At 44.2% G+C, this 15,570-nt stretch overlaps 1 protein-coding gene across 2 annotated transcripts in view; it reads left to right on the top strand.

Moving 5' to 3' along the window:
* The window catches only part of SLC49A4 (solute carrier family 49 member 4), a 530,561-nt gene that overhangs the window by 456,415 nt on the left and 58,576 nt on the right, over positions 1–15,570 (top strand). For both annotated transcript variants that reach the window (XM_086957070.1, XM_086957071.1), the window contains exon 8: positions 6,647–6,829. In XM_086957070.1, coding sequence (XP_086813196.1) covers positions 6,647–6,829 — 183 coding nt within the window. The remainder of the gene's footprint in view (positions 1–6,646; positions 6,830–15,570) is intronic.

Raw genomic sequence — 15,570 nt, 5'->3', positions numbered from 1 at the left:
AAACACAACGCACGGAAATGTAAAATGTGTGTGTGTGAGTGAGAGAGAGGCACACTTCTAACTTAACTATCTTTCTGTGGCTCTACTGTTTTCTAGAAATGTCCCCCCAGGCCTACCCTGGTTCCCATTTTCCTGTGGCGTCCTCAAAGGTGGGTCTGATGGAGTCAGTACCCTTGTTGTATATTAAATGCCTGCTCTCCCTTGTACCCATCACAACAGCTGTTGAATGTGTCAAGAGGCAACACAGAAAACCAGCATTGGCATAGACAATTGGGCTCACCTTGTGTGACCTGTTGGGCTTTGGCAGTGGTTTTAGCCACGAGACACAGCATCCCCAACGGCAGCTGAGGCAAAACAGGGAAAGGATGGGGCAGCATTTCAGGGGTGTGGAAACGCAACTGAAAGGCAGTAACATGGAGCTGGCAAGGAGAAAGCAAATAGTCTAGAATAGTTGGCCTGGAGTGGTGGAGAAACTTATGGGTGAGGGACTGGAACACACTGTTCAGAACAGAGAGGAAGAAAAGCATACGAGACTGACAGCTGGAAAGCACATACACGTTCGTAGACTGCTCCAGCAAAAATTTAAAAGTAGCACTTAAAAAAGCGATCAGTGGAGGGGAGAGACAAAAAAAGAGGAGGATGGATAGGACACACACTTTAACGATTGAGATCAGAATGACCAAGCGCCGACCCATTGCTTACCATTGGTTGGCTTAAGAACTAAGATAACAATGTCTCGCAACTGTCAGCGCATGTACTGTCTTAGGCAAGACCTAAAAACAGACATTGCAACTTGCCATGCACATTTATTTTTCTATGTGCCTTTCAATGCAAAGCACTATTTGAGGCAACACAGGCACCAATATTTGCTTTAAATGATTAGATTCAACTTTCTGTATGAAGGTATATATGTGTATCAAAGATAAATACACATCCCACCAGTTTTATCCGTGACCCAGTGTGCGCCCCACCCTAAAAATAAATGTTCGAGATGGCACTGTACTCAACCTAATGCAAATCAGTGTGGTGATTTCCTGCAGATAAGGACCCTCTGGCCATGCCAGTTTGCTCATTTCGCTGCCCCACCCCAACCCCACCATCCGTTCATAATCACGTTATCAACAGATGACCCGAAAAGAGCCCCCTCCCAACTATAATCACCAGCTGAGTGCGCCACTCAAAGGAGGTTAACCCATCAATTAGCAAGCTTTGGCAACTCCAGTTATTACGGATTTTGTTTACTGGAAAGATGTTAGCTAGTGGGTAAATCTGTTCATCCCTCCAGGCTGGTGGTCCTAGCATTGGCATTCATCTGTAGCTAACCTACTTATTATTGGGTCATAATCCCAGGCCTGGTGCTAACTGCACCCTCTGGGAACGTTTGGCGTATGGTTTCCTCTGGGTAAGTGGTGTGAGGACAGTTGCAGCAGTTTAGGTGGCCACAGCTCCTCCTTCCTGGGCAGGGCACCTCGGGGAGCGGATGCTTTCACTTTCGCTTCAGAGTTTCGCCCTCTCGCCCAGCTCCTGCTTCCGTGCCCGTCAACCTCTGGCTCAGCGATACTGGGGGGCTGGAGGTGGCGTCGAGGCGCATCCACCACATCCACTACATCCACCACCACCACATTCACCACCACATCCACCACCACCACATCCACCACCTCCACATCCACCACCACATCCACCACCACCACATCCACCACCACCACATCCACCACATCCACCACCACCACATCCACCACCACCACATCCACCACCACCACATCCACCACCACCACATCCACCACCGCCACATCCACCACCACCACATCCACCACATCCAACACCACCACATCTACCTCATCCACCACCACATCCACCACCACCACATCCACCCCCTCCACCACATCCACCACATCCACCACCACCACATCCACCACCACCACCACATCCACCACCACCACATCCACCACCACCACATCCACCACCACCACATCCACCACATCCACCACCACCACATCCACCACCACCACATCCACCACCACCACATCCACCACCACCACATCCACCACATCCAACACCACCACATCTACCTCATCCACCACCACATCCACCACCACCACATCCACCCCCTCCACCACATCCACCACCACCACATCCACCACCACCACCACATCCACCACCACCACCACATCCACCACCACCACCAGATCCACCACCACCACCAGATCCACCACCTCCACATCCACCACCACCTCATCCACCATATCCACCACCACCTCATCCACCATATCCACCACCACCTCATCCACCATATCCACCACCACATCCACATCCACCATAACCTCATCCACCACCACTACATCCACCATCACATCCACCACTACCACATCCAGCACCACCTCATCCACCATATTCACCACCACATCCACCACCAACCTCATCCACCACCACTACATCCACCACCACATCCACCACCACCACATCCACCACCACCATATCCACTACCACCATATCCACCTCCACTACCACATCCACCATCACACCCACCACCACTTCCACCACCACATGATCCACCACCACCACATCCACCACCATCTCATTCACCACCACCACATCCACCACCACCACATCCACCACCACCACATCCACCACCACCACATCCACCACCACATCCACCACCACATCCACCACTACCTCATCCACCACCACCTCATCCACCACCCCATCCACCACCACCACATCCACCACATCCAGCACCACCACATCCACCAATACCACATCCACCGCATCCACCACCACCAAAACATCCACCACATCCACCACCACCACAACCACATCCACCACCGCCACCTCATCCACCTCATCCACCACCACATCCACCACCACCACATCCACCACCACCACATCCCCCACCACCACATCCACCACCACATCCACCACCACCACCTCATCCACCACCACATCCACCACCACAACATCCACCACCACCACATCCACCACCACACCCACCACCACATCCACCACCACCACCACCAGATCCACCACCACCACCAGATCCACCACCACCATATCTGTTGTGTGTGTGTGGCTGTGTGTGAGTGTGTGTGGCTCTGTGTGTGTGTGGCTCTGTGTGTGTGTTTGTGGCTCTGTGTGTGTGTGTGCGTGTGTGTGTGTGTGTGGGGGGGGGGGAGACTCTCTGTGTGTGTGGGTGCAAATGCCGTAGGTCTCGCATTTGCGAGAGATTAAGCTATTTGCAGTGTAAATAACAATGCCATTTATTTATCTGTTTTCAAAACCAACACATACATTAAAAAAATTGTCATTTACAATGCCAATAGCTCGAACTTTTGCAAAGGCGAGACCGTTGCATTGTAAATACTTGTTGGAGAACCTGCAGAAAGTACAGCGGTATCCATCTGTAATCCGTGTAATGGATGGAGAAAAGAGGCATTAGGTGGGATTCAGTAGGAACCCCACTGTTCCAATTCAATCAATTTAATAAGTTAGCAATAGGGATGAAGCCTGTACCTTTGTACACAGATGGAATCAATAGGGTAATTGCGTGGGTAAACAGGAAAGCATGGTTCTGCCTCCAGCTCAGTGATCGCCAGTGTTGTGCTGGGACAGAAAATAGGCCCGGGCACCAAAATAAAAGTGGCCACAAATATTACATTTGAAACCTAAAATAGTGGCCCATGTTTGCAGATGGGGAAGTTTTGAACTCGTTAAGACACTCTGTATATGTGTTTTGCATGGCATGGATGACCGCATGGATTTGAACTTACTGCAGGCAATGTTAGTTTTAATATCGGGTAAATCAAACAGCCCCCAGTAGACCATAAAAAAGCACACACACAACCAGCAAAATGTCACCAACACTGAGCTGTCAGCCCGCCCCATCGGGCACTGCTTGATTGCCCCGAACATAGGCCGCCAGTCCGACATTGGTTGACTCCCGCAGCAACATGCCGGCCCTCCCTGGCCACAGACGCTATATCAGTCCTGGGTAACCACTGTTTCTTAAGAAGTTATGTAATTACCAAGGTATCCTTTTGGCACATTGGGTCGCTCTTGTATCCCTTGTACACTCATTTTAGCGCTGGCACTGGTAAGTAAAAGAAAACTGAGCAGGATGCCACCACCACCACATCCACCACCACCACATCCACCACCACCACATCCACCACCACCACATCCACCACATCCAACACCACCACATCTACCTCATCCACCACCACATCCACCACCACCACATCCACCCCCTCCACCACATCCACCACCACCACATCCACCACCACCACCACATCCACCACCACCACCACATCCACCACCACCACCAGATCCACCACCACCACCAGATCCACCACCACCACATCCACCACCACCTCATCCACCATATCCACCACCACCTCATCCACCATATCCACCACCACCTCATCCACCATATCCACCACCACATCCACATCCACCATATCCACCACCACATCCACATCCACCATAACCTCATCCACCACCACTACATCCACCATCACATCCACCACTACCACATCCAGCACCACCTCATCCACCATATTCACCACCACATCCACCACCAACCTCATCCACCACCACTACATCCACCACCACATCCACCACCACATCCACCACCACCACATCCACCACCACCATATCCACTACCACCATATCCACCTCCACTACCACATCCACCATCACACCCACCACCACTTCCACCACCACATGATCCACCACCACCACATCCACCACCATCTCATTCACCACCACCACATCCACCACCACCACATCCACCACCACCACATCCACCACCACCACATCCACCACCACCACATCCACCACCACATCCACCACCACATCCACCACTACCTCATCCACCACCACCTCATCCACCACCCCATCCACCACCACCACATCCACCACATCCAGCACCACCACATCCACCAATACCACATCCACCGCATCCACCACCACCAAAACATCCACCACATCCACCACCACCACAACCACATCCACCACCGCCACCTCATCCACCTCATCCACCACCACATCCACCACCACCACATCCACCACCACCACATCCCCCACCACCACATCCACCACCACATCCACCACCACCACCACCTCATCCACCACCACATCCACCACCACAACATCCACCACTACCACATCCACCACCACACCCACCACCACATCCACCACCACCACCACCAGATCCACCACCACCACCAGATCCACCACCACCATATCTGTTGTGTGTGTGTGGCTGTGTGTGAGTGTGTGTGGCTCTGTGTGTGTGTGGCTCTGTGTGTGTGTTTGTGGCTCTGTGTGTGTGTGTGCGTGTGTGTGTGTGTGTGGGGGGGGGAGACTCTCTGTGTGTGTGGGTGCAAATGCCGTAGGTCTCGCATTTGCGAGAGATTAAGCTATTTGCAGTGTAAATAACAATGCCATTTATTTATCTGTTTTCAAAACCAACACATACATTAAAAAAATTGTCATTTACAATGCCAATAGCTCGAACTTTTGCAAAGGCGAGACCGTTGCATTGTAAATACTTGTTGGAGAACCTGCAGAAAGTACAGCGGTATCCATCTGTAATCCGTGTAATGGATGGAGAAAAGAGGCATTAGGTGGGATTCAGTAGGAACCCCACTGTTCCAATTCAATCAATTTAATAAGTTAGCAATAGGGATGAAGCCTGTACCTTTGTACACAGATGGAATCAATAGGGTAATTGCGTGGGTAAACAGGAAAGCATGGTTCTGCCTCCAGCTCAGTGATCGCCAGTGTTGTGCTGGGACAGAAAATAGGCCCGGGCACCAAAATAAAAGTGGCCACAAATATTACATTTGAAACCTAAAATAGTGGCCCATGTTTGCAGATGGGGAAGTTTTGAACTCGTTAAGACACTCTGTATATGTGTTTTGCATGGCATGGATGACCGCATGGATTTGAACTTACTGCAGGCAATGTTAGTTTTAATATCGGGTAAATCAAACAGCCCCCAGTAGACCATAAAAAAGCACACACACAACCAGCAAAATGTCACCAACACTGAGCTGTCAGCCCGCCCCATCGGGCACTGCTTGATTGCCCCGAACATAGGCCGCCAGTCCGACATTGGTTGACTCCCGCAGCAACATGCCGGCCCTCCCTGGCCACAGACGCTATATCAGTCCTGGGTAACCACTGTTTCTTAAGAAGTTATGTAATTACCAAGGTATCCTTTTGGCACATTGGGTCGCTCTTGTATCCCTTGTACACTCATTTTAGCGCTGGCACTGGTAAGTAAAAGAAAACTGAGCAGGATGCTTTTTGTTTGTGTTTTGTTTTTTTACTGCGACGAAGAACGCTGAGCTCTCTGCCGCTGCCGGCTGCCTCCTCATCTGCATTTTCATGGCGTCATCTGTTTCTAGACACAAATCGCTCCCGAAGAGCGAGGATCTCGTTCTAATCGTCCCGAGACTCGGTCCCTTCATCAGTAGTCAAAAGGAAATAGGCCCATTACGGTAGCATCGAAATGTTGAAATGTTCAGTCCCTTCCCATTGCGTTATAATTAAGATGTGGCACTTAGAAGTAATTACTTGAGCATCGTCGTCTAAATCAGCAAAAAGTAAATGCTCTTCTAACTCTTTTCCGTTTATTTGATTCTAGCCACGCTGTACGCATCCTGCATCTTGCTTGGTGTGTTTCTGAACAGCAGCGTGCCGATCTTCTTCGAGCTGTTCGTGGAAACCGTGTACCCCATACCAGAAGGAATTACCTGTGGAGTGGTCACCTTCTTAAGCAATATTTTTATGGGCGTGCTGCTCTCGTTACTTACGTTTTACCACACAGGTAAGCATCAGAAAGCCAAATCTATTGAGTGGTTGTATTTTACTGCGGACCTCATTGTAGTCTACTGCAGCGTGCGGGGAAGTGTACAGGTATGTGGAAAAGCACCCGCAACAGTGGTGATGCACGCACTGGGTCAATATCTGGAATGGGCACGAACGGTTCCGAATCCCTTCATTTATCCCTTTGGCACTCCGGGCTACAGGGTGCAGGTGACTTTGGAGTGTGTCCCACCACCATAACTGCTAGGTGGTTCACTACAGAATCTGGGCAACACAACCCTCATAATTTATTGGAACACTGGTACCTGCTATTTATCCATCATGCTATAAGACTCTTAGGCTGACTGTATACTTTTAAAAAAATGTGCAAAACGTTTGTCTTGAGTAAAAATGATAACCATGTTTTTTCTGTGATGCCACTTACTTCTAAAAGATCGTTCCACCATCGTGAAGCATAGAATTTCCTGTGAAATTCTCCTTTGTATGTGCATTGATAAAATTATGCCTTCCAGTGCAGGAACCCAGAAGCCTTTGGCTAGTGGAAAACATCTCATGCTTGCCCAATGTTACAACAACGTAGGTAGCCTCACCTCAGTTTTATTTTCTGTTTTAAGGAAGGCCCCTTAACAAAGTTTAGCTATTAATGTACTGTACATTTCCAAGTAAGTCAGTTTTGGGCAATTGTTTTCCACTTCCCAGATAGGGACTTAATATGCTGACATTGGCGGCATCATCTGCTTTCAAAGAAACCTCTTTTTGGTACTTTTCGATATTGACCTGGAAATGACCGGGAGCATTACCCTGGAACCCACGCTAAGATTAGCCAACCTGAGTTAAGCGAATGACCAGAGTTTTCGCAGATATTTTCTTCTGAGTGTCTGAGAACGTGTGTCACTACACACAAGAGAGCTGGGTTACCATATGGCTCCATGTCACAAGGGTACACATTTTCCAGTTTTGGACTTTTTTAATGTATCATATTAATTTTAAAGGATAATGAAGTAAGTCCAGGTAAGGTAAACTAAATCTACAAATCTCAGAATCTACTCTTCTGGTAAATGAAAGCATGTGCCTTTAAATGAGAAGTCTTTGTATCACAAAGTCTTATGGTAACCCCAGGAGAGTTGGTATAGAGGTGGGACAGAGGCTGTGCTGGACACTTGCACAACTACAAACATACCTGGGCCACTCTGCATTCTAATGCATGCTAATTAAACAATTTTCCAAGGGGAACATTAAATGAACATGTTTATTTCCTCTGCCTTCAAGAATTATGGGATGCCTATTACATATAACAAACTACATGCAATTAACGCCTATGTAGAGGAGGTTGTCCTCTAAGCAGTTGCCTAAACCACAACTCTCCCCTATTGTCTTTCAGCCGCTTAGAGCCTGGGCCTGTTAGTTCATATAGAAGGCAGAATACTCACTCTCTCTCACATAAGCACATATAGTAGGTGAGAACAGGTTTGACCCAGTAACTGGGCATCAACAGGTATGTCCCCCACTTCTAGTTCCAACTCATTGCAATATATTAATTTATTTACGCAACTTTTATAGCGCAACAAATACCCGGAGGTGTCTCGGCGCTGCCTCCAGTCCTTTGTACCCGTTAGTCACGTAACCCTCAGGCTCAGGCCACTATGGTTCAAAACATAACATTTAAATACAGGAAGTGGATCTAGTGAAATTAACGCATGAGCAGAGACTCCTCCGATTTCACAAAATTGTTTGACATCTCCCATTATTCCTCTGTTGTAATGTATATAGTTTGCTCACTCACCTTATCAACATGCACTGCTCTGTCAGCCCTTTCACATCTGCCTCTAAACCTATTTTTAGTATAGGATTGAAGAATATATGCATGCATGGACTACTGAAACCAGTCTTCAATTTGTTGGATCCTTTTCTTTCATTATTTTGATTTGCTACTATTCATTCAAATTACTATGGCGTTAATAAGCTTTGTGACACCATGGATATATATATTTATCCGGCAACGTACAAATCGCTTGATTTTCTTATTGAAGGGCTCATTGGGAACCACTGTTTATGATTTTCCCCAAATCATGTTTCTGGCAGAGCCAAACGTCTAGTGTCAACTTCCCAACTGTATTCAAGCTTCTCACTCGAAAGCATCTTGTATAGCTCTGATCGTGACCAGATGGACTGCTGCATTTTCCATCCCATATAAGCATACTAGTAGGTAAACTGGCCAGCTATGACTTGTTTTACGAAAATAAAATAGTCCAAATGTGTATCAACACTGACATCAAAAGCAAGAAGATCAGTCTTTTCAGAAATTAGTTTAAGTAGGTTGCAACCGAGTTAGTTTACTGAAGTAAAACGTTTGCTTAAAAGGAGGGGGTATCAGTTTTTTTCTTCCATCCACCAAGAGGACAATCTAAATATAATTAGCATAGAACTATTCCTGACATCAATATACCCAGTCAACTCTTAAATGAATAGATTGATGAGTATAAGATACGTTCCTGGCAGACTCCGCTTGTACCACTAGTGGTTCTGCTGAGTGAGGTGACATCTAATGATGTACCTTAAGAAAGGATGAAAATGCACCCCATAAAAAAAATCAGTCCCTGACATCTCTTTTGTCTGCTGCCATGTGAATAGTAATTACCAGCAGTATCTCAGTAGAAGTTCCTGGTTCCATGTCATCCATGAGACAGAACCAAATACCCATGAAGTACTGCAGCTATTGTTTATAGCTTGGGGCGGCTCTAATCTATTGAAGTGATTTTGCAATTTCCTATTGGAAATGACAAAACCAGACTTGGTGCACATCAGTGTTAGATGGGGGCAGAACTAGGCATAGTTCTCAGTGAAAAGAAATGGGTAAAGTTCTTGGGGCATACACAAAAGGTTTCCAGAAACATGAAGCTTAAATACACCCATTTTAATTATGAGCATATGACTAACTTGTCCCGCAAGCAAGTTAATCTGATGACGGGTATAGAAGACTTGGCCTGCCTTAGGTGTAATTCTGCGATGCCATCTACTGTCACATGGTTTCGGTTTGTAATGAGATTCAGGTATACTGAAGATATGTTGTGGAATAGCTTAACTCTTTGCTCTGTAGAGAACAACTGCTTACTCCACAGGTCTGCTAGTTGGATCTGTTTTCAAAAGACTCAAAAAGCAGGAAGTAATACATTGACTTGGTAACAATTCTAGCGATGCAGCGCATAGTGATGTGTTGGAATCCTAAAGCGCTCCTTCCCATTGATAGATGACGACGAGATCTTAGCAAATGGACCAAGTCTGAAAGTCTTCCCCGCGGATCACTGACATAATATCGATGATCAAAATATCCCCATACACAAATATTGACACAAAAATATTGATTGCCAAAATATCGACATCCTATCTTTATAATGTAAATGACTAAAATATCGAAAAAATAATAGATGTAAAAAATATCGATGTACAAAATATTGTTTTATTGTATATAAAAAATTAAGTTCAATTAATTAAATAACAAAATTAACTTGAAAGAAATTAAGATGTAATGTACATTTTAACAAATATTATAAACACATGTAATATTTTTTTAAAACACATATATAAAAAGTGATATATAAATGTATATTTACTTTAAAATAATTTATAAACTAATCATTTTAATTTATTTTAAAATGTTACAAATATATACAAATTTACAAATATATATATATATTATATATATACACACACCTATAACATAAAATCTAATAAAAAAAAATATATTATACATTTTTAAACTTTGATTTTGCACACTTTATTTTTTTATTTATTTTAAGAGTTTTATATAGCGCTGGCTAGACCCGGAGGTATCAGAGAGCTTTACATGAGTTTCCACGAAATAACAAGATTACATCGGTTCCAATTTACATCAGTTGCTAGACAAACAATTACAAGAGCATGGAAAACGAGATAAGTGAAGAATAGAGGGTAAGGGGGTAAGGGTATGGAGAAGTGTGGCTCACTGGTTAGAGCAGGCAGACCCTGAAGCAGAGGTCAAACCCGGGACCAGGGTTCAATTCCCGACGCGGCAGGGTCTTGAGCTCAAATGTCCATGGACTCGATAATTCTCGCTTCGGTGCCTGACCTAATCATGGGTTCACACTCTGCAACTCTGGGCATTAAGCTTGCTTAATCTCCACAACGGCCCCCGCGGCGGGATGCCTGGCTTTCACCTTTTGGATGCCCTGTAGGGGCTATCTCACAGGGAAAAGCCAGGACGGGTTCCCAAGGCAAGCGCGGAGATACCCCTTCGGGGGTCGATTCAGGCGCTATATAAGAAACATAATAATAATAATAATAAGGGTAAAGGGGTGGGAGGGAGATACAGCAGAAAGACGAAGGAAAGTCTGCCCAAAGTCAGCTGGGTAGGTGGCGGTCGAGGGGGAAGTCCCAAAACCCATCTCCTCTATAGCTATCAGATAGCTCCATTGGGCTTTGGCCAAATAGCTAGGTCTCAATGGGAAACATTTAAAGAACATGAAGGGCAAAATAAATGGAGCGTAGAGGGAAGGGGACAGGGAAGGTGAGAAAGGGAGGATAGGGGAAGAGACAACAAGGAGAGACTAAATGAAGTCTGTCTAAAGCCCGACTGGGTAGGTGACGACCAAGGAGGGAGTCCACGGCCCATCTCCCCTATAGCTAAACCAGGTAGCTCCATCGGGCATCAGACAAAATAGTTCAGTCTCAATACATTGAGAGAGGAGAGAAGGAGAGACATTAATAGAGGGAGGATGCGGGAAGAGACGACAGGAGAGACGAAAGGAAGTCTGGCTAAAGACCGACTGGGTAGGGGACGTCCAAGGAGGGAAACCCTGACCTGTCTCCCCTATAGCTAAACCAGGTAACTCCATCGGGCATCAGACACAATAGCTAGATCTCAGTGAGTGCAACAGTAGGGAAAGTGTTGGATAACGGAGGGGTACAAATTACTATTCCCACTTCAGTGAGTGCAACAGTAGGAAAAGTCCTGGATAGTGATGGGGTAAAAATTACTATTCCCACTCCAGTGGGTGCAACAGTAGGGAAAGTGTTGGATAGCAAGATTGTAGAAATGACTATTCCCACTCAAGTGTTGGATAGCAAAGATGTAAAAGTTACTATTCCCACTCCAATGAGTGTAAAAGTAGAGAAAGTGTTGTATAACGGGGGGTAAAAATTACTATTCCCACACCAGTGAGTGCAACAGTAGGGAAAGTGTTGGATAGCGAAGATGTAAAAAATACTATTCCCACTCAAGTGAGTGCAACAGTAGGGAAAGTGTTGGACAGCCGAGGGGTAAAATTTACTATTCCCACTCCAGTGAGTGCAACAGTAGGGAAAGTGTTTGATAGCGGAGTGGTACAAATTACTATTCCCACTCCAGTGAGTGCAACAGTAGGGAAAGTGTTGGATAGTGATGGGGTAAAAATTACTATTCCCACTCCAGTGTGTGCAACAGTAGGGAAAGTGTTGGATAGCAAGATTATAAAAATGACTATTCCCACTCAAGTGAGTGCAACAGTAGGGAAAGTGTTGGATAGCGGAGGGGTAACTTTTACTATTCCCACCAGTACAAATGTTGAATAGCAAAGATGTAAAAATTACTATTCCCACTCCAGTGAGTGAAACAGCAGGGAAAGTGTTGGTAAGCAGAAGGGTCAAAATTAGTATTCCCACTGAAGTCAATACAAAATTGAAAACAAACAAAATATCAACTATAATACAAAAAATGTTAAAAACAAAAAAAATCATATATAAAAATAATAAAAAATTACAAAAGATAGAAAGATATTATACTGTTAAAAAATTACCTACACTCTTTTATAAAAATTTCAAAAATAATTTTAAAACAAATAACTATATTTAATCAAAATTAATTATAATCAAAAACATTCTAACATAAAATTAATATTTATTTCCTACCCTATAACACCACACAATTCACAACAGACATCTACATTTCTAACAGAAGTGTACTTCCATAATTAACATAATTATCAAATAACCAAATAGCATTATTTAAAAAACAAATTAAAACAGTTACAAATTAATTTACTCAACAAACATTACCCCTTAAACACCAAAATCCACACACAAAATAAAAGTAAACAATTACCAAAAATATTTATCAATTAATAAATGAATAATAATGAGCAACTAATTATTAATTAAAAAAACTCAAATACTTACCACCCTCTACCCCAATTAATACCACAACACATACCTAAAAATCATTACACAATTTCCATAACTAATCTTACATTATTAATAGGGCTACCGGTTTTATGGTATTTATTTTTTTGCCATTTCCGTCTGTATTTATCCATACTTATTTTTGGGACATTTTTTCTGTATTTATCCACATTTATTTTTGCCACAGCAAAATACGACGCTACAGCTAGTATTTTTCCACATTTATTTAAAGTGACACTGCACACATGCGCTCGGTTGTTATTGGTCAACACTACACATTCATCTGAAAACTTTGCCATTTGCAGAATGTCCCAAATATGCTTAAAAGTACTATCACAAGCCATTTGTCTCAGAGCCTTGCAGTATCTGTCATCGGCAGAGTGCCACATCCTCTCCCCATAACATGAAGTTAGTTCTCATGCAGGTCTCCCAGCTGCTAAAGATAATGAGTATATTTAAAAGATGAAATGGGCGCTCGGATAGTACACCTAAGGAAAAAGTTGAATGCACTGCAGTGGACAGCAAAGCCTTTCCATAAAGTACAAGCATCAACATATAAGGTCTGAGTACAAGCACAGCACACAAACATGTGTTCTTTTTTTGTGCATTAATTGCTTGTGGTACACAAACATATAACAATAGTTTCTCTTTCTTTTAAAGATCCATCACCCTTTGAAGGAGGCCCAATGTAGACAAAGATAACGATTATTTACAGTTCTTAGCAGAAAAACTAGTTGGAAAATATGATAAACTCTGTGGAGCGTGCTTGGACCCCCGTAGGACGCTTTTCTTTTTTCTTTGTTTTTCTTGGTCCTGAAGAAAGCTGAGCTGAAACAGCATTACCAGCAGAAACATGTCGACCATCCACACTAAGTCACTGGAATTCTAATACAAATCCCAGTAACTTCACTGTTTTTATTGTGAACAACTGGCCCTTAAAAAAGTTTGTTGAGGCACAGTTGCGATCTTTTAAAATACACCTCCCTTCACAGATCACTTTTTCACATACACCTGCTCCGCTGCACTTGCAGGCGTCGAAGCACACAGGTGGGGATAGTCGGTCCCACCTGTGACTGAACCCCATGATGAAGCATGTCACCACTAGGGTGAGTGAGGGTTCTTTTAGAAAATAATAGATTTTTCTTCACTACGGTCCCCCTTTTGTTTGTTGTTTGACCACCTAATTTAGAGTAATCTAATTTATCCACTGTGTTGTAGGTTTCCACTTGTGACAAACTGTCGTATAGCCAATTCACATTTGTAGGCGCTCTTTCGCTGATATAAGTTATAGAATTTGGGGTAGGAGAGTAGCCATTATTCCCTTCCTCTCTTGTTGTACATACACACTCTGTGGATATAATATACGTTCACCTTCATAATGTATTTTGTGTGCTGTGTTTATTATGCAAGGCACACTAATGAATTGTAAGCTTGTAGTGCTAGTCCTACTGCCGAGATTCAGGCCTACAAAAGCATTAAGAGCATAGTTACAGGTTAAGAGAAACAAATCTTTCAGCAAAGCACTGTGACCAGTCATTGAAAGGGTGTGAAAATAATTATCAGGAAATTTATAGCATGTACAAAGCAGGAAATGAACTAAGAAGTGAAATGATTCTTGCTTTTTGTCCTTGGCATTGAACACATAAAAACACAATTCTATTGGAAGAGGAAAGGCATGTACAGGGTAACCTATGAAACATAATTGAGTAAAACAATGAGGGGACCCTCGGGAGATTGTAGTGATCAGTGCTGTTTTATGGCACTCAAAATGATTTTTTGCATTTTGCCACTAAACAATTCATAGTTTTGCTCCTGAAAAACAGCAAAGGCACGAAAAGAAAACAGTGAAATCACATCTCTGTGCCAATTTGCTCATCTTCTTTCTTCCATGGATTTGTGTTATTTTCGGTTTTCGGCAGGAAAAAGAAAATCAGCATTCCAAATTCATTTATAAAGACAAAATGGGCGTTGATTTTTCTTTCGTAAGACACCACTAGCAAAAGAAGTAAATATGTACAATGTGAATTAGTGTTTAATTGCATAAACCACATTGTCATTCGAACTGACATTTTTTTCAATTACTTATTGAACAAGCATGGATTGTATATGTTCAGAGGTACTTTTTTTTTACCCGAAAGACACCAGCTTTGCAAACTTAAACAGAGCACGCTCTAGAGATCACCGCTCAGAATACAAGTGGCTGACCTCTCAGTGCACACAGTGCTCAACTCACGTGCACTGTAGTGCGCATTCCTGTAAAGGATTGATCTGTCCACTAAAGTAAATGAACTGCCCCTGGAAATGCATGGCAGGCACTCGAAGCACAGAGGGGAAAGCTCACTACTGGAGTGTGTTCAGTGTGCCATGCCATCAACATCAAACCTGCGCAGGCAAACTACACAGCAGACGTAGTGCTCAACTTCCTGCCTGCACCCTCATAATCCACCCCTTCACCATTTGTCACAGGGATGAGTGGGGCCAAGGGTGAGTGCAGTGAGGTTAACCCCACCCTACCCTGTAAAGAGCTGTGAAAGGGCGGCGTGACGGAGG

The sequence above is a fragment of the Lissotriton vulgaris genome, chromosome 2_1 (assembly GCF_964263255.1).
Source record: "Lissotriton vulgaris chromosome 2_1, aLisVul1.2, whole genome shotgun sequence".
NCBI classification, from domain to species: Eukaryota; Metazoa; Chordata; class Amphibia; order Caudata; family Salamandridae; genus Lissotriton; species Lissotriton vulgaris.
Note: the sequence above shows the minus strand (reverse complement) of the source record. Positions and strands in the feature narration are given on the sequence as shown.